The 25,839-nt window shown below is 42.6% G+C and overlaps 2 protein-coding genes across 5 annotated transcripts in view; one reads left to right on the top strand and one right to left on the bottom strand.

Annotated features, from left to right (window-relative positions):
- The window catches only part of LOC141014062 (leucine-rich repeat and fibronectin type III domain-containing protein 1-like protein), a 303,976-nt gene extending 297,702 nt beyond the window's left edge, over positions 1-6,274 (top strand). For 3 of the 4 annotated variants that reach the window (XM_073487773.1, XM_073487774.1, XM_073487772.1), the window contains one exon: positions 1,562-2,969. The gene's annotated coding sequence lies outside the window, so the exon portion shown is untranslated. Of the gene's footprint in view, positions 1-1,561; positions 2,970-6,199 lie in introns of those variants that run through there. The other variant, XM_073487775.1, reaches the window with a different exon arrangement.
- On the bottom strand, positions 6,234-25,181 carry LOC141011738 (scavenger receptor cysteine-rich type 1 protein M160-like). The gene is given in 25 exon segments (XM_073485004.1): positions 6,234-6,347; positions 6,637-6,707; positions 7,590-7,937; positions 8,048-8,132; positions 8,259-8,353; positions 8,439-8,744; positions 9,142-9,363; positions 9,443-9,748; positions 10,501-10,803; positions 10,892-11,197; positions 12,119-12,421; positions 12,513-12,818; positions 13,228-13,353; positions 13,435-13,479; positions 13,988-14,003; positions 17,503-17,588; positions 18,167-18,496; positions 19,097-19,402; positions 19,476-19,781; positions 20,659-20,961; positions 21,051-21,305; positions 21,870-22,154; positions 22,577-22,882; positions 23,783-24,061; positions 25,117-25,181. Coding segments are annotated over 25 exon segments (5,454 nt in total). The 5' UTR covers positions 25,163-25,181.
- Positions 25,182-25,839: the final 658 nt, after the last annotated feature.

Raw genomic sequence — 25,839 nt, 5'->3', positions numbered from 1 at the left:
CAGTTTCTAAACTCAATCAGAAGCTCCGGTCCGTTTATAAATCCAAGACCAACGTAACCTGCATGTAAATAAATCATTGAGTTAACATACAGATCAAAGTATATACTGATAACCTGAGAGTTTTTAGCTTCAGCTCAGTGAACTGAGGACTGTGCCATCTGATTGATTTTCGATCTTTCCAGCATTTGTTTCTAACTGAATAATTGATACATTATTTAAAATAGTGACCTTTTAAACTGAGTGGTTTGGTTTGCATGAACTTAAAGTAATGTTAATTTTAAAAAAAAGTTACATTTGCCAATTAATAATCATGTTTTCCTTTATTCTGTCTTTAGATGATTAATGACTCAATTTACTCACCGATATGTGGCTGCCTGTTATTTTCCACCTCACGATTAATTTGTTTCCTGCTTAAACGTTTTACAGCTTTACACTTCATGTTTTGTTATTTGCTTTAATTTAAAATGTCTCCATGGCAGCAGCATGATCTCTGATTGGCCAGACTGCTGACAACACGTAGCAGCTGACCATTCAGAGCTTTTTTAAATGTGTCAATTAATAAAGTGATTATAATGAAATACTTCAAACGCCTTTAATTATTCTGGTGGCACACTCAGAGCTCCATTATGCACAGTTATTTACACACTTCTGTATCACAGTGGGACCCAAACAACTATTAGCCAAGTCATTATGTGATCGTTGACATGGAGAGATCATTTTAAACCACTTCTCTTCCCCCAAGAACAACTTGAATATAACTTGATGTTGTGTAAATCTCCTCCTGACCATAGTTTACTGTCATTAGGATTTACTGCACTTTGAAGGCCCCCTGCTGGGAAAAGTTAGAGTTGAACTACTTCACTGTCTTGCACCTTTACTAGAAGCATCTCCTGATGCACCACAGTGCAACTTCACCATCTGCTGTATTTACTAGACAAAGAAAAGTGTTGATGCCACTTGTTTGCCCACGGTCTGTGTTTCAAGTTGAAGTACAAAAGAGCGAGTGGGTGTGAAGGAGGTAGTTTCCAAAGCAAAGTATGGGCAGAAAGTGGGATTTAAATGCTGACATCTCAACTGAGTCATCAGTGCTGGAAAAACAGCCTCATAGACCCCAGCAGATGGATACCGTGGGGTGTTTTGTGAATTTGGAGGTGGGAGAAAATATCGGCACTCTTTTGTTTCATCCAAAAGATGGATTGTCTCAAGAGTGTAGGATTAAAAGCGTAAAACAATTAAATACTCAAAGAAATACTGTGTAACATCTCTGTGTTGAGTTGTATACTTACATTATCCCAAATGTTTCCAACAAACCAGAGAAATCCATAAGGTTGCTCAAGGGTCAAAGGCGCATTTCATTTGTTCGCCTGTCGATAAAACGTCCAGGAGAGAGTCAGAGAGTGAGGAAGGAAGTTCGTGGACGAGACTAAACCTAACGTGAATAAAACTTAAGAACATTAACTCGTCTGTGAACATGTCTGAGTCACACTGGATACAATTTCATAGTTTGATCGAGGGATCATTTAATCGATATGTACCTGTCTCCTTCTCATGTCTGCTTCAGGTGCCCCCATGTGTTGCATGGTCCTGTCCTTCTAGCGAGCCCCGACGATCAGGTATTCAACCCAGAGGCGCATCCTACGATCTGACGGCAGCCCATACCAGAACCAGACGGGATGTGATGTGGGCAGCCAGAGGAGGATTCACAGCTTACCTGTTGACATGCAAAGTCTCACCAACGCTGGGATTGGACGTGTTGGATACAGGTCAGGCTCTGGGCTTTGAACCCGGCTCACATTTTGGTGCTTAACTGGGTCTTGAAACCTTGGATCAGAGGAATCAGAGCGAACACGGTCTGGAATCTCTTCTTCTTTTCTGAAGGAAGTATCCAATGATCTGACCGGGCTTCAGAGGGTGTCGGGTGGATTTAGTCTCTGCATTTGACAGTTGGAATCCATGCGGACACTAAATCCTGCTTTGGGAATATACCGAACGGATTACTATGGATTTGGGAAAAAAAACCCATTTTATGACATTTTTCCAGGATGTTCTTGATTGTCGTTTGTCAATGGTCGGTGGCACCGCTCCTTCTCTTTCGCCCAACATACAGTCATATGCCAAAGGATTACTACAGTATTATGACAGCAGTATTACATCGTTGGGAGAAAATGCAGACTTACGAAAGCACACCTCTCTATTATCTCTTAGCAGGCGAAGAGAAAGTACGTTTTTGGGCCTTGGATTGAAAAATACGAGCACATTGTCGAAGTCTTGTCTCGAAGCATCAATAATAACAAACTGTCAAACTAAACGGTGAACTTCTCTGGCACTTTAATCGTTTGTTTTCATCTCATCGCTCCCCTCCTTCCCACTCTCTCGCTCTCGCTCTCTCTCTTTCTCTTCATTTCCATTGAACAACTGAATAGTATACTCTCCAGTATTACCAATCTAACTCTTCTGGCTCTGAATGACTTAGATGATGTTGAAATAATCAGTGTGTTTGCGTCCATGGTGGATTGATTTTCTCTGTGTCGGAGTATAAAATTAAAAAAAAACACCTTGGTGTCCCGAGAACGGAGCCTTGAGGAACACCAGCGAGGATTTTTTTTTCGAAGCCAAACTCAAAGCACAGACGTCCGGCTCTACATTTAATGGTGAAAATGGTGAATTCTGATGTTCTGTTTGACACCGGAAAAGCAACTGAACCTGTACGAAACAATGGTGAACTTGACCATAAGTGTTCCTATTACTAAAGGCTGGCACTCGAGATTGTTAAATGTATTAAGCGGTTGTAAAAGATGGCCAGCAGAACTTGCGCTGTCCCGTCCCGTCCCCTCCTTCCCCCTCTTGCTCCCCCTTTGCCGTTTGACAGTGTCTGTGTTTGTATGTGACATACACCTTACAGTCTTCGATGGTTTGATACCCATGATTTACTTTGAATATTACAAAACAAATGACCACTATAAGGAGGAAAAAACACAACAACATGCGGAAATGGGGATTTTATGCTTTCATAGATACAATTATGTGGATTTATAATGAAATAAAAAGGTATTTTTCTTGGAAAAAGGTTTGTATGTTGTTTCAATTTTAACAGAAGGAAAGTCTGCTTGACCAACATTTTTTCACTCCACAGGAATAAATGTTTTCTTTATGCTGCAAACACGGAAGATGTTGGTTGTAAGTTTTCAATTATATTTGTAACTGTGGACACAGATGGAGATGGTCCGACCTCCTGTAAAAAATAGCCGCTTTTGGTCACAACAGAAAACACTATTGACGTGACAAAAACAGATGGAAATATCTCCAGATGTCCTTAAAACTATCCAGTTGTGTGACTCGAACCACAGTCGGCCGTTAGGCAGCCATGTTGGCTGTAATAATCCAACCTCCGTCTCTTCCTCCTCCTCATGTAACTCAGCTGATAAGCATATATTTTGAACGTGATTTTTGCCACCAATCACCTGGACGTATCTGTGGTTTGCAGGACCGTTACCTAGAGCAAAAAAAGCTTATTTACCCAAATGTTGAACTATTCCTTTAAAGCACTTTTCTGTTCAGGTGACCTTGTGAAAATCAGACTTGGACCACTGAAGGTCTAAAATCAGAAATCACTGGTGTTCATTGACCACGTCGAGGTCGTGTCTGAGTACAAAGATTTTTTTTGTCATGTACGGATCTAAAACCCAATTTGTATTGTGATGTCTTGTTGACAGTTAATTTGCACCGGCATGTTTCGGCGCGTTGACAACAGTTTTCTGTGTCGTGCTTTCAACAAAAGACTGATTGTGATTGTCAGTTTTAAATACAGCAGCTGAATTGCCTTGTCATGCTTCCACAGTGATGAATGTTGTCAGATCGCCTGAATTGCTGCTTCCATTACCCAGTAGAGGACTTTTAATGATGACAGGCAGCGCTGCATATCATCATCACCCTTCACACGCATCTCCAAAATGTCAGCCCGTAAAAAGAAAAAGAAAAGCTTATTTTCCTCTTTGACAAATGCAGTTTTGATGTTTTACAAAGACTTTTTCAACGTTTTTGGCTCAGTCCCTGGGTGATATTGAACTTCTTGTGCCTTCAGCTTCAAGTAAGGCTTTAAATAGTTAAGCTGGCACTTTTACCTGCCATCAGCTGTTGAGATACAAGGTGGCAGAAACCCTGAAGACACTTCCATCAGGATCTCAGTTTGGCAAGCAGTGAAGTGACACGTAAAATGCATTATGGTGTGTAGAGGTGACTATTTGAAGAGCATGTCAGAGTTAACCAGACTTCAAATTCAGGAAATTTAAATGTCTTTATTTCAACAATGGGTCTAATGACTGTACACCCATCGTCAAAAATATTAACTAACAGGTAAAATGAATATCATTGATCATCTTGTTACAATGAAATGCTCAGTTGGGAAACTTTGGGTGCACTCATGTGGATAACACTTGACATGCACCACCCACCCAGACTGCAGACCAAAGACAACCCCTCATAACAATCGCACTCCCTTAGTTAGTCCTCTAGTTAGTCTAGTCTGAAGGCATCAACCTGCACTCCAAATTCCATAGATTCCCATCGGATCGAGCACTCTGGGACGTGCCGGATCGAGTCTTATCGATGGAAATCCCACAGTGGATCGGACTTGGCTCTGACCTGTTGAGGCTGACACAGGACTCTCACAGTGTCTCTCACCAGGTCGCGGATCCTTTGAGACCTGAGACCTCCATTCATTTCCTACCTGAAAGAATAACCTACCCTTTTTTCATCTACATTCAAGACTCCAAATGAAAGATAATGTTGTTTTTTTCTGCTGGATGTGTAAATAGGCAATTGTTTGCTAAACGCATTCACCATAAAAAGTTTCTACATTGATAATATGTCAGGTTTTGCCTCAAAGGGGCCAAGAAATCATTTACGGCTGCTTTCATAAAAACACATAGCACGACTTCAGCTGTGGTCCTGTTGTCACCGCGCTCGTCTGTTTGTTTGAGTCTGAAGCGTGTGTGATTGTCACCTAGACAGTTTGCTTTCATTCTTGTTTACTGCTCTTCCAGTCGGTAACGTCCCGTCAACGATGTCTGTTTTTCTTTGTCAAAAAAAGTGCTGACTTTTTCGTGGTAACGTAGAGGTGGTCGAAGAGAAGAGAATCAATTCAGTTAAAAAAATCCAGAAACACTTCTAGCCAGAGTTCCTGCTCGGTAAATAACTTGCTGCAGCTTAAAAACACATTATAATGACAAGAAAACCATCCACACATTCCAGTCGAGGCAGGTTTAATTTATTCTGAAACAAATTTCATCTCATCAATTTCTACTTATTTACAGATTAAGTATATAGTATATTTTAATCAAATGTCACCAGATGCTGAACACAGAAAGTAGAAGCTTCATCTTCAAAACACTTACAACGATTATCTTATCATTAGCTTAGCATCGTTTGCAGGTCTTGGGGAGCACCACTCAATATGTGGATAAATATAGTATGAACCCTTTTGTGGCTCCAGAGGAAGCTGCATGTAAGCTCATAAATTTCCTCCAGCGATGTCACTCAGTGGTTAAGTTGCATTGTGGGTAATGTAGGCGCCTGGTTTTGAAAAGGAAGAATGTGGGAATTGATTTTGAGCATGTGTTTTTAAACTGTCCACGTGTTTATAGGAGTGCAATGCTCAACCCGTGGACTGCTTTTCAACACCTGGTGCCTACGTTACCCACAATGCATCTTAGCCACAGAGTGATATCACAGGAGGCAATACATCAGATTACATGCGGCTTCCTCTTACGCTCCAAGACATGTTAACACACTTTAATAATGTAAATGTAAATTTGGTGGAGTTACCCTTTAAGCCCGGCTCTGCAGATTACATGATGCTACAAATGTTAGCTCAGCAGACAATATGATACAACACTTTCACATTTCACTCACTGCATCGTCTCTTTAATCAGTTACAATAGGGACTTTTATTCTCTATCTCGAGGACATCCATATTCCCAAGTTCCTTTGCAGTTTTGCTGATATTTGTGTCAGGACAAGGTCATTATGTACATAATCTGTATTAAAAGGATATACTGAAAGTGTATGTCCCGACTTTTAATATGAAGCGTCTTTGAAATATAAGAATAATGCAAGAAAAGCATATTGTCATTTACAAAAGTTTAAATGTGTCAAACTAGCTTTTTTTGGTTGAATTAACATAAACGTCTTCTGACCCCAGTACTGAGTCCTCTCCTGGAAAACCTGGATGTGCACTACTCTGGTCCCTCGACTCCTGCCTCTTCGGCTTGACCCTGTCCGTCTTGAGCGCCACCAAGGTAATCGAGCTCATTGTTGTCCTCTCGTCTTGGCGTCTGCCTTCTTCTGGCCTGCAGAGACATTGCAAAAAATGTATTTAAGTCACGAAATACCTGCTCTTCCCCCAAATCAGTATACAAACAAGTATTCCAGTCAAGCCCCTAATTCTGCCAGGGGTCCCAGAAACATTTGGGGCAACATGCTTCTTCAGTACAGGAAGTGTTTGGTACATAATGTAGTCACTGAAAATGTTTTGCTTCTGTTTCCTCTGCTGTACCAAACACACACCGAACTGTGATCCCAATGTGAACACTGAGTTTTACACATTACACCACGACAGTCACTTCCACTGATGTGTACCTTGTAGTAGAAAAACATGGCAGCACTGAACGCCACCACCAGCACTAGGAGCACGACCCTGATGATCTGATCTGTTAAAGAGGCTGAGACAGATTCACAATCATTACATCAGTTCATAGAGGAACATGCAGTTTTCTTTGCTTCATTAAATATTTTAAATCAAATTCGTTATTTTTAGCTTTCAAACCTTGTATTTTTTAAACTGTAGGCTTAGTTTTTTCAAAATGTTGGCAGCGTACGTTTCTGCAAACCACAGATATGTTGCACATTTCCTCAGGTTGCAACTTTGCATTTCTTTAGGCTGTTTTATGTTGTGACAGCGCTGTGATCATGGGCTGATTAGGTTTGGGCACAAAAACCACTTATGGTTATGGTTGAAAAAAAAAGATTTGTATAAAGCTGCCATCAGGCAACTTCTTCAGGCAGTAACCTCCTCAATTCTGCACCTGCGTTTGTGTTTTCAAAATGACCATCTCTACGAGAACAACTGGCTGTGCAAGACTATGAAAATCATGTTTTGGTTTATCGGGCTCTGTCACCACAAACACAGCTAGAAAATGTCCCAACATCTCATCAAAAAAATATCCGGTTTTCTTGCCACTAACATGGCTGGAAACTCTATTAGAAATTAACCAGTTTCACGAACACGGCTGGAAAATGCCTCGACATCTTGTCCAAAATATCCAGTTTTGCTGCCACTAACGAGACTGAAAAATGTCCTGACGTCATGTGAAAAATGTCAAGTGGTTTCACTCTGGTTTGGCAGCTGTCATACCTAACCATCACACCACCATCATCCCTCCTTCTCATGACATGAAAGTCAGCTCACATACACGCGATGTGAATGTGATAAGACTCATGTTGTAGAAGTGTATATATAATATCTGATATATGAATGAAAGTATTTGTGGTTTGCAGAAACGTAAAATGACTCAGATTCTCCATAAAGTTACCTGGGTTAGGGTTAGGGACAGCGACAGCGACATAGAGACGCTGGCTTTCAGAGGAGAAGTTACGGGAGAAAACATAGACGTGATAAACACAGCTGTAGTCCCCTTGGTGGGTGTGGTCTGCAGCAGAGAACAGGAAGTGGGCAGAGTGACTGACAGCTGGCTGGGTGTAGCTCTGTGATGTCGCCGAGTTGGTCAGAATAAGCTGGAAGGAGCCTCCTGGATGCTGGGGCAGGATGGAGCAGCTGATGGTGAAACTGGAGCCCAGGAGCACCTGAAGCCCCCGCTGCTTGTCCTCGGACAACCCGTCAGTGTGGGGGGAGAAGGAGATGTTTGGCTGAGCCAGAATATCTGTGAATGCAATTGGAAATTGAGTGAGTCTCTATTGAGAATATAAAATTCCTTCATCCTCATCTATATCTAATGAGAAACCAGTCATTCACCGTACTGTTCAAGATTACCTGAGCAGATCACCTCCAGGCTGATGGACTCATGGAAAACATCAGACATTATTAAACACTCCCGCAGCAGGAGGATAGAATCAGACTGAACACAGGAGTGGCCGATAAACGCAGGTTTATCTGGAGTGTTTCGTATTTTAGTTGAAACAACAGAACCACAGTCGAGTTGTCCACACGCAACAGGTGCTAACTTCTGGTCCCATCCAAAGACCGTGTTAGCCACTGGTCTCCACTCTCCGTGTTGTTTCATCTCTAACGTGCCATCACAGCGACTGGTTCCCCCCAACAACCTGACATTATCAGGCTCTGAACAGAGACAGGAGACTAATCAATTAAAGAATTAAAGACATTTTGATTAGATCAAGTAAAATCAAACTTGAAGCTCTCCTACCTGAGCAGGTGAGTCCAACAGCTTTTCCAGATGAGCAGGTGTTTCTATCCAAGTCTGAGCTCCTACAGTCCAGGAGAGCAGACTCATTGCCTCCACACTCGAACTCTTTGGTCCACGTTGGAGCCTCCTCTTGTCCATAGAGCGCCCCCTGGAGGACTGAAGGAGCCCCACAGCCGAGCTCCCTACAGACCACCTCTGCATCCTGCTGGTCAAAGTCATCTTCACACACTGAGGACCAACTCTGGTTAGACTTCACCTCCAGTCTGCCTGAACACAGACTGCTCCCATTCACCAGCCTGACAGAGTCTATCAGGGGAAGAGAGAGAACGAATAAGATGTTTTTTTTAAGTTTTAAAACTAACCAAAAAGATGGCGAGTGGACAATGCAAGTGAACAAGATGACAGTGATTTTGTTATTTTGGTGAGTCCAGTTTCGGTTCTTATTGCATCAGTTTAAAAAAAGGAACTAATTTAAAACACTGTTGTTCATTCTAACAGTGTTTAATGTAACTTAATATATGGTGACGGACATAGATATAAGGTGCCAAAATATGTTCCCCGGGTGACTACTGCTTTTTTTTAAGGATTACTGTTGAAGTTGTTGCCTTTGTTTGTTTGTTACCTGAGCAGGTGATTTGCAGAGTATTTGGGAAAGAAAAAATCCATATTGATGAACATTCCCTGATTGCAGACTCAGACTGACCACAGGAAGTTGCAATTATCCATGCATCTTGGTTGTCCACCTGTGTTGTTTCTATTGAAAGAGCAGAGCCGCAGTCCAGCTGTCTACATACAACAGCTGCAGACATCAGATCCCACGTAGAAATGAAGAAGGGAGCCACTGGTTTCCAGTTTCCCTTATGTTTCATCACAAGTGTGCCCACACAGGAGCTGGATCCTCCATCCAACCGGATGTCATTGGGCTCTGCACAGTTACATGAGAGTAATTGATCAAATAAATGACGTAACTTGTTTTAGAATCAAAGCTGAAGCTCCACTCCTACCTGAGCAGGTGAGTCCAACAGCTTTTCCAGGTGAGCAGGTGTTTCTGTCTGAGCCTGAGCTTCCACAGTCCAGGAGAGCAGACTCACGGCCTCCACACTGGAACTCTTTGGTCCACGTTGGAGCCTCCACGTCTCCATAGAGCGCCCCCTGGAGGACTGAAGGAGCCCCACAGCCGAGCTCCCTACAGACCACCTCTGCATCCTGCTGGTCAAAGTCATCTTCACACACTGAGGACCACCTCTGGTTAGACTTCACCTCCAGTCTGCCTGAACACAGACTGCTCCCGTTCACCAGCCTGACAGAGTCTGGAGAAAGACGGCAACAGACAGAAAGATTTCTACTCCGTTATTCAGGTTCAGGAACCTTCTCGTTCTCTACAATCAGCAGGTGATTGTATGAAACCTTTCTGCTGTTTTCTCCCTTGATGGCTGAATAACTCCTATAATTCAATACTGCCGTTTCCTTCCCTATGCATGTATGCCTTCCTGCATATACCTGCAACAACCTGACACTTATGTGAGCTGGAATATAAAACTGAGCACGTATCCTTGATGACTTCTCCTTGAACTGCTTTCAGTCCCTAGAGTCAAAACTAAACATGGAGAAGCAGCGTTCAGTTATTATGAACCACATATCTGGAACAAACTCCCAGAAAACTGCAGGTCTGCTCCAACTCTCACCTCTTTTAAATCAACGCTGAAGACCTTTCTGTTTGCCACAGACTGTCACTGAAGCAATTTTAAGGCTTTGAACTGCACTCTGACTTTTATTTTCTATTCTTGTCTCTTTTAAACCTATTCTATTTTAGCCTACTTTCCTAGTTCTTAATTTGTTTTAATGTTTTGTTTTAATGTATTTTAAATGCAATTTTTAATTTCTTTTAATGTAATTTTATTCCCCTGTGAAGCACTTTGAGTTGCCTTGTGTCTGAATTGTGCTATACAAATAAACTTGCCTTGCCTTGCCTTGATCTACTGTGGCTTGGATCTGCTAAATGAAGAAATGGAAATGTAAACAACAAGACAACAATCATAGCTGATGTGTTTGCTGGTGTTACCTGAACACTTGACCTCCAGGTTGAAATTGGCGGAAGAAGTCGTTGTATATACACAATCACCAACTGCAGACCCGGACTGAAGACAAGTTGATCTAATCCACCAGACAGGTACGGGTGTTAAACTCTGTATCCACCCTGTTGAAACAGCAGAGCCACAGTCCAGTTGTCTGCACACTGCATCTGCTGTCTTTAGATTCCACTGACCCATTTCTTCATCCACTTTTCTCCACACGCCTCGTCGTTTCACCTCCAGTTCACCAGCACAGCGACTGGATCCTCCCACCAACCGGACAATATCAGGCTCTGAGCAGACAAGAGTAAAAGATGAAAAAAAAAGAAGTCACATTTAATAGAAACTTAAATCAAATTCAAGCTGAAGCTCCTCTTCTACCTGAGCAGGTGAGTCCAACAGCTTTTCCAGATGAGCAGGTGTTTCTATCGGAGTCTGAGCTTCTACAGTCCAGGAGAGCAGACTCACGGCCTCCACACTGGAACTCTTTGGTCCACGTTGGAGCCTCCACGTCTCCATAGAGCGCCCCCTGGAGGACTGAAGGAGCCCCACAGCCGAGCTCCCTACAGACCACCTCTGCATCCTGCTGGTCAAAGTCATCTTCACACACTGAGGACCACCTCTGGTTAGACTTCACCTCCAGTCTGCCTGAACACAGACTGCTCCCATTCACCAGCCTGACAGAGTCTGGAGAAAGACGGCAACAGACAGAAAGATTTTAACTCCTGCATTCAGGTTCATGAGCTGTCTTTCTCTACAATCAGCAGGTGAAAAACAGCTCGTCCCACTGGCACAGCAAGGCTGGAAATCGTAGTCCAAACTTTTCTGCGTTTTTCTCCCTTGATGGCTGAATAACGTATCTAATTCAATACTGCCTTTTTATTACCTGTGCCAAGGAGGTTAGGTTTTCACCTGTGCCCATTTGTTGGTCGATTGGTTTGTCAGCAGGATTACACAAAAACTGCTCAACAGATTTCTCAAAACTTGAATGGAGGATGGTTCTTGGCCCAGAATAGACCCCATTAGGTTGTGATACGGATTAAAGGACGGATCAAAGGATTTTTAAGTCCCTATGAGTGTTATTTCCTTCCTCATACTTACATGTTTCCTCTAAAAACGGTCAGGTAGGGAGGGAGTTGTCGAGGATATTGATTGCCCTTTATTGTAGCTAATAGCGTTAGCACTGAATGTGAATTGCGCCCCCTGCCATGCAGCGACATGTCAATGTAGCCAACTCTGCTGGACCGGGAGCTCCCAGTGAACGCGGCCGATTAAGTGATGAGAGGGCTCAACAAACACGGCCTAAACGAGACCTGCCCTTTGTTACTGTTTTTTCTATTGTGCTGTAAATTTTTGTAGCAATCTCAGGCACAAGAATTTTTTGGTGTATTTTTTGGCGGAGGTATGCACTCTGAGTTGCCATTCTAGTTTACTATGTACTTATGTCTTCCCTCATATACCTGCAACAGTCTGTCAGGTGGAATATAAAACTGAGCACGTATCCTTGATGACTTCTCCATGATCTACTGTGGCTGGATCTACTGAATGAAGAAATGGAAATGTAAACAACAAGACAACCATCATAGCTGATGTGTTTGCTGGTGTTACCTGAACACTTGACCTCCAGGTGGTATTCAGTAGAATGAATTCTTGTAGATATACACTCTCTAACTGCAGACCTGGACTGAAGACAAGTTGATCTAATCCATCAGACAGGTACGGGTGTTAAACTCTGTATCCCCCCTGTTGAAACAGCAGAGCCACAGTCCAGTTGTCTGCACACTGCATCTGCTGTCTTTAGATTCCACTGACCCATTTCTTCATCCACTTTTCTCCACACGCCTCGTTGTTTCACCTCCAGTTCACCAGCACAGCGACTGGATCCTCCCACCAACCGGACAATATCAGGCTCTGAGCAGACAAGAGTAAAAGATGAAAAAAAAAAAAGAAGTCACATTTAATAGAAACTTAAATCAAATTCAAGCTGAAGCTCCTCTCCTACCTGAGCAGGTGAGTCCGACAGCTTTTCCAGATGAGCAGGTGTTTCTGTCTGAGTCTGAGCTCCTACAGTCCAGGAGAGCAGGCTCACGGCCTCCACACTCGAACTCTTTGGTCCACGTTGGAGCCTCCACGTCTCCATAGAGCGCCCCCTGGAGGACTGAAGGAGCCCCACAGCCGAGCTCCCTACAGACCACCTCTGCATCCTGCTGGTCAAAGTCATCTTCACACACTGAGGACCACCTCTGGTTAGACTTCACCTCCAGTCTGCCTGAACACAGACTGTTCCCGTTCACCAGCCTGACAGAGTCTATCGGGGGAAGAGAGAGAACGAATAAGAAGTTGTGTTTTTAAAACAAGTCTCCAGCTACTTCAGTTGTTGAGGAGAATGCTGCTGCACTGTTTTGCTGTGTAATGTTTTGTGGACCAGGAAACTTCACCTGACTTTCCATCATCATGGGGATGGTTAGATAAAGACTGAAAATGTAGTCCTCTTAGACTGAGCTTGTTTGTGATTAGTGTTTTTGTGTTATGGCTTCTGATGGCATTACCTGAACAGGTGATCCACAGACTGTTACCAGGAGTTATGGACCTTTTTATTAAACATTTCCTCAGTCCAGTTCCAGAATTCAGACAGAAAGGCGTCATTACCCATGAAGATGACAGTGTGTGATTTCCTGAGAGAACCTGAACCACAGAACCACAGTCCAGATGTCTACAAACTGCATCTGCTAACTTCAGGTCCCAGTCACGGCCATTCACTTCTCTCCAATCTCCCCAGCTCTTCACCTGTAGTTCACCAGAACAGCGGCTGGATCCTCCAACCAACTGGATATCATCAACCTCTGAGCACAGGTAAGAGTTGTTAGTGTAATAATCTCTTGCGTTATTCTTCCATTAGGACTCTATTTAATGTATCAGTTTACCTTCAGAAGTATCAGTTTCCTCTGTCAGGAGACCTGGGGAGAATCCTAAAAACAGAAACAATCATTTCAAATAAAGGTACTAATAAGATCAGGTGTGGCGGTTGCATGACAGGACTGTGGATATTGTCTTCAATCTCTTCAACTGCAGGAACTCGAGGAAGGGATTACCTCCTAACATTACTCTGTTAAGGGATAGGGTCCGATTTTCTGAGGTCTTTCTTAGCGCCATGGGTTGACTGCACAATGAGGAAACGTAGGACTCTGGGAAACTAAAATGAGCCTCTAATGTTTATGTTTGATGATGGTTGCATATAAAATGTATTAACGTTGCTGCAAGCCACAGATAACATCCAAGGTTGACATGTGTAACAAAAGTGGCATATTGCATTCACATTACAAGCTTATTAGCCACCTTTCACATCCACAGGTGTGTAGGGTAATGGTGTTGGCGTTATTACAATCCAACACCACTGGGTATTTTTAAAGAGACCTGGGGATATTGCCAGCCATTTTTGTGGGAACAAAACCAGATATTTTTCACAGGAAGTCGGACCATCTCCAATTTTGACCTGAAAACGAAAACACGGTAAATCTTAAAAGTGGCTTTTACACGAAGGTTTGACTCGGGTACATTCACAAAAAAAGCCTAGGTTGCATTTTGGCGAGAGTTACACTTTAAGTTGCAACTTAAATAAACGTGTAGTTTTAACTAATCTGTGGTTTTGCAGAAGTTTACTTGGCTAACATTTATTCTGGCAACTGGCTTGTATATATCATGCAATAAGTGACAAAATGCCCCCGAATCGCTTTTTTCATCATCATAAATGCAAAAACAAAAACCGCTTCCTGGAAAGATGTAGAGATGCAACATGTTGATACCAAGGATGTGACATTTATGTGGTGTCAGAAGGCTTGAACCTCTTCCTAGCCTCAGAAAAAAAATTCCTAGAATAAAAATACCCAAAATGAATCAGGAATAAGGCTTTTATGCATATTTTGGTCTCATTTGAAAGGTAAGAAGCTACAGAATATGAATCCATTGAAAATGAACCTACTTCTATTACTATTGCAATTTAACAAAAAGTAAGATTTTCATCCATGCTGAGTATATCCAAATTTCAAAGGCAATATCCCCATTATAACCAAGATTTCATAAATAATGTTGTGGCTGAAAGTCATCTTTAATCAACTGTAACTCTGTCAATGTGATGAAATCACTAAAATAAAATAAAAAACATTTGTTACACAATTTAGAAATATATACTCAGGAAGTCTCCGTGTTTAGGCCGTCAGGGTCATAAATCAACACATTAAAAAGAACATTTAACAGCAATTAAACAAAAAAAATGTAAAAGTAAAACAGAGGGGGATGCACCTCCCCATAAAACTACTAATAACATCCTTAAAAATATTATATCCTAATATTTGTGATTTATAGCAGTCAGTTGTCAGCAGCCTGACTAGTCTAGATGAGATTTCTTCATCATTTTATACCCACTTTCACAAGTTTATTATATTTTCCGAAAGTTTAAAATATTGGCTTGAATGAATTTCGCTTATTCTCCGGTGGATCACACAATCCAAATCATGATATGTAGGAAGCAGTCAGTGAGGTTTAAGTGGCCGAGGTCGTACCTGAGCTCCAGAGCAACGTGAACACCAGCAGTCGGTCTACGGGATCCATGTCCAGCTGGCGTGTTGTCCAAACAGTCTGTCACTCTCACTTACTGTCTGTTGATCGTATATGTCTTTATCAGCTCTCATCAAATGTGCAGTTTCCTCTTTAACTTTTAATCTCTATGACGGGCAAACAGGAAGCTGCCTGAGATAATCGTAAGCTGACATCCTGTGCTCTTAAACTTCAGGTACCACAGTATCATTTACTGGAACTAGAATATGTTCCAGTAAACGTGTGAAGCTGTTTCACATCTGTGACCGGACATTTTCTCTTGCTGCGTAAATGCATCTTTGCTGTAAACCTATCGGCATGAGGCCAGTGCAGATCTACTGATTGCCTGATTAATTTTTACGTCGCCCAATTTACCCCCATTTACTTCGTTTTAAGTGTTTGCTACTAGTTTCTTTTAGATTACATTTTAAAATCCTACACTTTACTTACAAGGTGTCACAGGTCGCCCAGGTACATTATTTAACACTTAAACTTAAACGCATTCCCCCTCCGAGCTCCAGTCAACATTACAAATCATAAACACCTGAAAACGGAGGTCAGCTCCATGGATCGCTGCTGCAGTCAGGCTGATAAACAGGAGTGAGGATAAATCCACTTTTTAATCCCAAAAGTTAAAAGAGTAATCTCTGAGCTCTCCTCCCCTTGGCACACGCTCTGGATCAGATCAGAGTGACTCCAGGTGTTTATTCTCCAGAGGGTCTGGCTCTGATCCAGACTCTCTAACCAGATCTGAGCAGCTGAGCAGCACCTCTTCCCGCCTGCCCAGCTTTTGGCTGCTTTGGCATGACTTGAAGATTTGAGACCCTGAGCACATGTCCGGGGGCAAACAGGACTTCCTGTTCCTGTGATGATGTTTCTCTTGTAAATCTGTGCGGGATTGGGCCCAGTTTAGGAATGAACCTCCTGGCAGAACAGGTCCAGATAATGACCACTCTGGACTTTCTGTCTACTGCGACTATTTGGTCTGGAATAGTTGCACTTTGACCTCGCAGTCCACAATTTTGCCTTTTCCTTTCTTATCTTTCCCTCATTGATAATCAAACCGAGACTCTTTAAAATCTCAGCATAGGTGACACTGGGAGGAGGACACGCATGCACAATACACCCCAGGAGAGTATTTGTAATGAGAGGACTGTGTACAGGTTCGTGCCACATGATTTTATTGACCTGAACATGTTCTTGCTTAGATTCTGAGGTATTCTGAGTTTTATAAATGAGGTCAAACTGCTACTCCAGCATCTTCACTTCCGTCCGTCTGCAAGTACAAACTCTTCATCTTCTCTAAAACATAGGTTTACGCACAATTTCCAAAACAATCCTCATGTACAAGTGAAGTTATAAACTCTAAAAACAACTGTTACACCTCCATAATATCAACAAATCAGAAAGTTATTCAGTTATTATACATTAGTGTATTCACAGCTAACATGTCTCTGTAGCCAGCAGATGGTGCTGTTAAGTTAAATATTTCAGCAGCTGAGCTCAATAAAATTCTGGCAGCACTCAGCAGGTTGATGTAATAAAAAAGGAGAACTGACAGCCGTGTTTTTGTGCATAGTTCATGGATTTAGCTTCCAGAGTCGACCACGCCGAACAGTAAAAACACTTCTCTGCTGTTGGACTGCATGAGTCCAGTAAGAACCAAAGAACGGTTCTGTAAACACGAAGATTTCCTCCGCTGCAGACAGGCTGCAACAAGGATAACATCATACTGATCAGTCAATCAATAACAGAGTAATAGCTTTTGTATAAAAGTTTATTACACTCAAAATAAGCTTCTTTGTTTGTATAGCACATTTTAAAAATAGAGCATACAAAGTGTTTTAACAGATGAAGGAAAAATGAGAGAATCGGGAAGTTAATATAACTGAAGCAGGTCCGGATTCGTGTATCGGTGAGAAAAAGACAAGAAGATGGAAAATGCAAATTGCTAAATGTCATGAGAACAAAAGAGCAATGAAAAAGACAACAAGAGCAAATTAATACAAATAAAACGAATAGAAACTGTTTTAAGTGCTCATACATTATTAGATAACTTATATTTCATCAAGTTTTATTGTGCTTTGTCGCACCTGTAACCAAACTAAACCACCGAAAGTCAGTATGAACAAGATTTCCAGGGGGTTTTGGAGGAACCGGCTGTCTTGAGTCATCCACTGTGTTCACTGTTTGTTCAGCAGATACAATCATCTTTCCTCTGAGCTCCAGCATCTCCAGCCACCAGGAACATAATCATTAATCTCAGTGTTCTTCTCTCATCCCGGCTTCTGGACTCTACAGGCCTGCACATACATGATAGAAAACATGTCTTGTTAGTGTAAAAATAACTGCTGTCTGCTAACTAAATACATCGTGCTGAACACTCAGTGTAACTGTACCTTCGAGTGGCAGCAGAGGGCAGTGATTAGTGACATCATACCCAGCAGGAGGACAACAAGTCTGATGAGGAGCTCTGTTAGAGGGGCTGAAACAGATTTAAACCATCACATCTTATAATATCACATCATTATAATTAAAAGCTAAGGTGCCTTAAAGGAAGAGTTCACCCAAAAATGAAAATTCAGTCATTATCTAATACTGAGTGAAGATCCATAGTCCACAAAACATTTCTGGAGCTTCACAGCAAAATAGCTTTGCAGCATTCTCTGGACCTGTTTCAAAACATAAAATAAACAAAATTCAGCTTGTCTGGTGAGTCCAAGTCTCCAGAAGCCCTGAGACCCCAAAGTCATTTGAAAACACGTTATTAACACCCTCGATGTGCTGTTGAGTTTGTGCAGTGAAGATTTCAGCTTAAAAAAGGTTGTAAAAACCGTCTTTTCAGATCAATTTGGGATCTCAGGGCTTCTGGAGACTTGGATTATGCCAGACGAGCTGAATGCTGCCAATTCAGTTGGGTTTTTTTACGTTTTAAAACAAGTCCCCAGCTACTTCAGTTGTTGAGCAGAATGCTGCAGCTCTGTTTTACCGTGAAGCTCCAGAAATGTTGTGTCTGCATGTTAAGATAGTCAGCTTCACGTTCCCCTGATTATCTTGCGATACCTGCAACGGTGAGATAGAGATGCCGGCTCTCGGAGGAGAAGTTATGGGAGAAAACATGGACGTGATAAACGCAGCTGTAGTCCCCTTGGTGGGTGTGGTCTGCGGCAGAGAACAGGAAGTGGGCGGAGTGATTGACAGCTGGCTGGGTGTAGTTCTGCACTGTGTTGGAGGAGGTGAAGATGAGCTGGAAGGAGCCTCCTTGGTACTGTGGTTCGATGGAGCATGTGATGGGGAAGTTGGAGCCCAGGAGCACCTGAAGCCCCTGCTGCCGTGCCTTGGAGACCCCATCAGTGGAGGGAGAGGGCGAGATCTTTGGCTGAACGAGCAAATCTGTTAACAGAAAGAGAGCAGACATGTCAACAGAGGGATAAAGGGCAAGTTCAACACTGAATATGTGCAGTCGGGTTTCTCCAGCGGGCCCCACATGTTCTGCATGACTTTACATTGTGATGACGTCACAGATTTTTAAATCGCTTTTCTGGGCGCGAAGGAAAGTTTTACAAATATAAAACCTCTATGAATCAGAAATTCGTTATAGAAAGAGACATGTTTTTGCCCTTTCCGTCGGCTGGTTCGTCAGCAGGATTACACAAAATACTAATCAACAGATTTTCACAAAACTCGAATGGAGGATGGGTCTTGATCCAGAATAGACCTCCTTAAGTTCTCCTACATTGCGAGGGTGTTTTTTTTTTTTAGTTTTTTATATACCATCGGGCTCTGCTGGTGGTACCGGACTTCTGCCAGTCATATGGTTCTTTGATCTGACGTTTTTTGTTTGTTTTTTTAAATTGTCGGACCTTTTCCAAACCATCTGGCGCATCAGGTTACTTTATCTCATCCCTCCTGTTTTGTGATCATCAGTGACGAGATTATGAGCAATCACAAAGAGACATGAAGAAAACTTCAGATGTGACTGTTCAGTCGTACCTGAGCACACCACCTCAAGGCTGAAATAGCTTTCAGTATCATCAGTCACTTTTAAACACTCCATCAGAGCAGATGCTGACTGGACACAGGGCGACGTGATCCACCACACCAGTCGATCTGGAGCATCATCTGTCACCTCTGTTGAAATAACAGAACCACAATCCAGCCGTCGACAAACGGCGGATGCAGACTTCTCGTCCCATTGAGAATCCCAGTCAGCCACTGGTCTCCACTCTCCCTGGTTCTTCATCTCCAGTATACCAGCGCAGCGACTGTTCTTTCCCACCAACCTGATGTTATCTGAATCTGAGCAGAGACAGGAAAGTAATTAGTAGAGGAATAAAGCTAGTGAGCCACATCAAAGCTGCATCTCTCCTACCTGAGCAGGTGAGTGCAACAGCTTCACCAGATGAGCAGGTGTTTCTATCTGAGCCTGAGCTTCTACAGTCCTGGAGAGTAGACTCATTGCCTCCACACTGGAACTGTTTGGTCCATATCGGGGCCTCCACGTCTCCATAGAGCGCCCCCTGGAGGACTGAAGGAGCCCCACAGCCGAGCTCCCTACAGACCACCTCTGCATCCTGCTGGTCAAAGTCATCTTTACACACTGAGGACCACCTCTGGTTAGACTTCACCTCCAGTCCACCTGAACACCGACTAGCACCATTCATCAGCCTGATGGAGTCTGTGGATACGACAGTGGTGGAAGAAGTACTCAGATCTTTCACTTAAGTACAGGAAGCAATACTACAGCATAGAAATACTCCCACAAGGACCCTTTTAACTGGCTATGAAACAGTCTTAAGATGTCTCTATATGACCTACGTAAGCAATCTTCACCATCAGTGAGAAGATTTGGTATTTTTGTTGAACTATCATCCAAATTTATTTTATAGAGCGACTGTTGTGGTACAGTAAGATCTAGGTTGGCACTTTATTGAGTCAATACAGCTAAAACTTAAAATGCTTTGAAAGTGCTGCCTGTGCGTCAGTTATTAGGATACTTTCTTACTTGCACTTGTTCCGACGAGCAATGGAAATATTCATGATTGTAACCTCCCCACGAAGGGACTTATCCGTTGCCTATTAGCTCCCTGAAGTCTGCCTGGACCACAACCTCAGATCATTGGGGAAGTCACCACAGGCAATGGGCCTCAGCCGCCTCCCAGTCACCGGACTGGGACTGGACACAGCCTCTAAGACTGAGGGGATCAGTTTGGCGATGGGGGAGATACAGTATGGAGGTGATTTACAGCAGCTCTGACCAGGACTATTGCCGCGTTCCAGTAAACGTCGGATGTCAGAATTTCCTGGTTGAGATTTCCAACTTCCGCCTTTCAAACACCAAAAGTTACCAAGAAACTGAGCTGACCATATCAAACTCTAGGGACGCGAAGACGTGGTAGGCGAGGACAAGTTTCATTAAAGCAGCTGTAAGCGTTGATGCCGTTTGAGCTGTCTGTTTCATTCAGGGGTTGGTAACCAAACACTCAACAATATAGAGCTATTTAACACTTATTTAAATAAAAATATATCACGTACAGCATCTTTAATGGTGTTACCTGAACAGGTGACTTCCAGACTGTAAGTGCTGGGCACATCTTTTGTTGTCATACACTCCTTCAGTGTAGAATTGGATCGAACGCAGGAAGAGTTGATCCACCACACAGATTCTTCAGGGGAGCCCATTTTCTTTCCCGTAGAAACAGAGGAGCCACAGTCCAGCCTTCGACATATTACAGATGATGCTTTCAGGTCCCAGTCAAAGTCTTGAATATCCACAGCTTTCCAGATCTCATGGTGTTTCACCTCTAGTCTACCAGTGCAACGGCTGGTTCCTCCCACCAACCTCACATCAACAGGGTCTGAACAAAGACAAGTGAATGATTAGGGAACGAACGGAAGTGACTTGAAATCAAAGAGAATCAAATCAAAGTCGTGGCTCCTCTCCTACCTGAGCAGGTGAGTCTGACAGCTTTGCCAGGTGAGCAGGTGTTTTCAACTGAGCTTCTACAGTCCAGGAGAGCAGACTCGTGGCCATCACAGGGATTATTGAAGACTGAAGGAGCCCCACAGCCGAGCCCCCTACAAACCACTTCTGCATCCTGCTGGTCAAAGTCATCTTCACACACTGAGGACCACCTCTGGTTAGACTTCACCTCCAGTCTGCCTGAACACAGGTTGGTCCTGTTCACCAGCCTGACAGAGTCTGGGAAAAGAAACAGCACCATAAGAAAAGCTTTAAGATCCAATATAATGCTCATTTCTGGGTTCATACTTTTATACTGTTTATATACTTTAATGTTCAAAAAACACTTTAATTTTCTTTGGCTGTCCAGTGTTGCAGCACCTGTAGTCTCACCCTCTATCTGAACACTCTGTTTTGTCTGAAAAAGCCCAGTCTGCTCTGATTGGTCAACTCTCACAGGCCTGAGCAGTGTTTTTGCAGCCATGGCTGTGTTTGGGGTGTATTATCACAACTTTTCGGAAGTCCCAGTGGCTCGTTTTGAAGGCACCGTTTCTGAAACTAGACCAAGTCCATAGACTAGACCTGCCTGCTTATATAAAAAAAAAAAGGAAGCAATGTGTCGCCATGTTTCAGTACTGATTTTGATTTACTTCTTCGGCGGTTAAAGGTGGCGCTGATGTCTTTATACGAGCCACCTACTCTGACTTTTATGCTGTCATTGTCCTGGATAACTTTTTTTTTGTCAAAGTTAGTCAGCTAACAGATGTGTGAGTAAAGATTACTAGTAAATATTAATGTTGTTACCTGAGCAGGTTATTTCGAGGACAGCAGATGAAGATGTAAGTCTTAAACATTTCATCAGTGAAGATCCTTCACAGTAGGTCTTGAGTTCCCAAATAAATCTGCTGGAGGGCGTCTGTCTTCTTCTGATTGAAACAGCAGAGCCACAGTCCAGCTGTCCACACACTACGCCTGCTAACCTCAGGTTCCAGTTCACGTCGTTCACTGGTTTCCATTCGTCAAGTTGGTTAATCTCCAGTGTGCCACCACACTGGGAGGCTCCTCCAACCAGCCTGACATCACCGGGTGCTGGGTAGAAACAAGAAGAAACAAATGAACACTATGACGATGTCAGTCACTGGCAGGACTGTAGGCGGGGTTCACCTGGACAGGTTGCCAGACAATCAAAAGGCTGCTTCTTTAGCCGCGTTTCCACAAAAACTACCAGGAACTTTTAGCCTCAGGGCTTTCTTTTCAAGGAACTGAAATGATCCCTTTGCCCATTTTTTTCTGTGTTTCCACTGCAGTCTGAAGACAGAAGAGCATTGGGCCAGTTTGCCTGCTGACGTACGACAAAGCACTGTGAACGTAGTGTGCCCTGTTCCCTCTCTGGGAAACGATCCTGTGGTGGAAACGTGGCTATAGAGACAGACAACCACACTCACATTCACAACTAGGGACAGTTAGCTTAAAAAATAATAATGCAAACTGATGGGAATATTTTCTCCTACCTGAGCAGGTGAGTCCAACAGCTTTTCCAGGTGAGCAGGTGTTTCTGTCTGAGCCTGAGCTTCTACAGTCCAGGAGAGCAGACTCACGGCCTCCACACTGGAACTCTTTGGTCCACGTTGGAGCCTCCACTTCTCCATAGAGCGCCCCCTGGAGGACTGAAGGAGCCCCACAGCCGAGCTCCCTACAGACCACCTCTGCATCCTGCTGGTCAAAGTCATCTTCACACACTGAGGACCACCTCTGGTTAGACTTCACCTCCAGTCTGCCTGAACACAGGTTGGTCCCGTTCACCAGCCTGACAGAGTCTGAAGAGACAGAGTGAATGATTTATGCCTTCAATTCAAGTCTGAAATCTGACACATACTGTAACACAACAAACGTGTGCAAACCTGAGACAATACCGACCTAAAACGCAGAGAAACACAGCTGTACGCAGCTCCTTCTGATGCCATGTCTCTAGTTATACGGGCCATAATTTACCATATTTCTCATAAAGATTATAGTTTAGCTTCATCGGTTGGCCGATATCGCAAGAGTATCATAGTGAAAGTTTGAGGGATCATTGCAAAAATGGTTCTACTGTATATTGGCCGATTTATTGATACTGGAATTTTTTGCTCCCTAATATCAGGATTGTTATCAGACCCAGAAATGGACCATCTGCAGGCGTCCCGATAGCCCAAAGGTTCAGACAGAAACATAACTGCAGCGTTGCTGGTTTGACCCGGTACGTTTCTTACATGTCACACCTCTTTCTCTCAGTTAATATTGTTTTTCCGTCATTTCAGAAAACTTTAAAATGTTTCAGTCTGGTACAGATAATGTCATTTTTAGAACGAATCCGAGTATCATCCAAATAAAATGTGTCAATATCTGAAAAAAAATCCTCGTCTAGTAGCTGACGGAAGTTTATACATTCAAATTTATTTTAAAAAAGGTGTTCTGTAAATAGTTATTTTACTCTTGTGATCCAAAACATTGATCTGAAGCTAAATTCTGAGGCTTCAACAAAATAATAAATTAAGCAACTTCTGATCAACGCATCGATTTCAGGCTTAAATAAACAACATCCTGATACTCGAACTCACGTCTGTTTTGAGTTCAGTGCTTCCCGAGTACAAAGACAGATCCTTCCTCCTCCACTGCGGTCGACAAAGAGGGAAACTGAAGTGTTGTAGAAATCTTAAAAAGTTAATGACACTGACCTGAACAGTTGATCTCCAGAGAGGAAGAGGCCGATCTATCTGAGCTGTATCGAAAAATCTCTCTAAACTCTGAGAAAGTCAGTATATTAGAGGAACGCTGGGTTCTTCGTAACGACACCACAGAACCACAGTCGAGCTGTCTGCACACCGCAGCTGCTGACGTCAGGTTCCACTCATAGTGCTCGTCCGCCACTGGTTTCCAGACTCCCTGCTGGTTCTCCTCCAGGTTCCCAGCACAGCGGCCGGCTCCTCCCACCAACCTGACATCCTCAGCCACCACTGAGCACAGACACAAACATCATCGTCACAGGAAGTCAGTTTCTTCACTTATAATTCTGTTTTTAATGACTCGTTGAACTGTTCGTGTCTTCAGCCCCGAAGTCCTGAAGAGAGAAATCTACGTGAAAATCAATTAAATATAATAATATAAGAATAATTTAACTGGATATAACAAAAGTTTTAAGTCTGGCATCACCCTCCTGCTGCTTCAACATCCCTGTTTTAAAGATACAAGAGGTTGAAAAAAAAATGTCATCAATATTTTTAATGAAAATAAAAATAATAAATTAATAATATTTTAATACAAAATTGTCATTTATTCAATAGTTTCCAGGTCATTTGACCCATTGGCTCAAAATCAAAGCCAAAATTGTCTTCCTGTACTGGTTGAATGAGACGCGCCTCCTTTTTATTGGATTTTAGTGTTTTTTCAATATTTTTAATATATTTTTAAATTAATATTTTTAATTAAAAATCATTTTTTATTGTCAATAGCCTCCAAGTAAAGCGACCCACTGACCTAAAATGGATGCCGAAATGTTTTCCTGTACCGGTTGAATGACACCAGTGTTGGGTAATGTTACTCATGATGCTACAAGATTACTGCCATTAAAAAGTAACTTGTTACGTTACTGCATTATCTACTGGGAAAAGTAACGTGTTAGAGTACTTAAGAGTTACCAAAAATTACGGTAAAACCTTTTTGTGACTTGTTGCGCATCTATGTAGCTTTCTTACGGCCCACAGTCGGTAACTCTGCAGCCTGACAGCAGGAACGACAAACGCAGTATAACATTTCCAGCTCTATAGTCTGCTAACAGTCTGACAGCTAACTGGACGGCAGCAGCAACAACTTCTGCTGACGCTCAGGAGAGTTTTCAGTACAAGCAGGAGTTTGGATATTTTCCTATGAAATGAAGTGAGCTCACACACATAATCAATGACAGACACACACACACTGTATATTTTCTGTAGTGTATTTCTTGAACACACTTGGGCCCATTTCATGTTATGTCTCTGCCTCTAACGAAGTAAAACCAGAACCAGAGTCCTACCTGAGCTCCAGAGTGACAGAAACACAACCAGCACCGTGAGATCCATGTCCAGTCAGCGTGTCGTCTCAATCTGCCTGTCAGTGTGCAGCTGTCTCTGGTTTTATCAGGACAGCAGTCAGGTTCAGCCCCCAGGATGCCTCTGCTTTAATGTTTTATCTACTTCCTGTTCTCTTCTACTTCGGGCCATCATGAAGCTGTAATATCTCAGCGCATCTATGTAGCAAAATATGAGTTCAGATAGAGCGTCATCAATATCCAAGGAGACATGGCATCGTCATTTTTTGCCTTCTTCCCTCTGAAAGTCCTGAACCAGCTTTAGAAGAAGGAAGCAGTCTTTAATTCACCGGCTCACAGCCTGTGTCTAACCTGAGGCCAAAGTCTGTAATTTTAATTTGACATCATTTAGCAAAAAATGCGCTCTTAAAGGAACAGTTCACCCAAATAATGTAAAGTCAGTCTTTGTTTTCAGCGCCACTCCGATGGAAAGTCAGGTGAAGTTCGTTAGATCACAAAACATTTCTGGAGCCAAATGATGGAAAACTTTTTCTGGGAGATTTTTTTTTTTTCATCAAAATGTTTTGTCTTCAGGAGAAAAAAGTTTTTTGTTCATGTGTGAAACCGCGTGATTTTTTTTTATTTGTAGACGTTTTTTTGTTTTTGTTTTTCAGGAGAATTTTTTGGAAAACAAAAGTTTTTTAGGAGAAAATTGTTTTTGTTTTAAAC

The sequence above is a fragment of the Pagrus major genome, chromosome 2 (assembly GCF_040436345.1).
Source record: "Pagrus major chromosome 2, Pma_NU_1.0".
Classification (NCBI taxonomy): domain Eukaryota; kingdom Metazoa; phylum Chordata; class Actinopteri; order Spariformes; family Sparidae; genus Pagrus; species Pagrus major.
The sequence above is the reverse complement of the archived record's forward strand: the minus strand, read 5'-3'. Positions and strand labels throughout refer to the sequence as shown.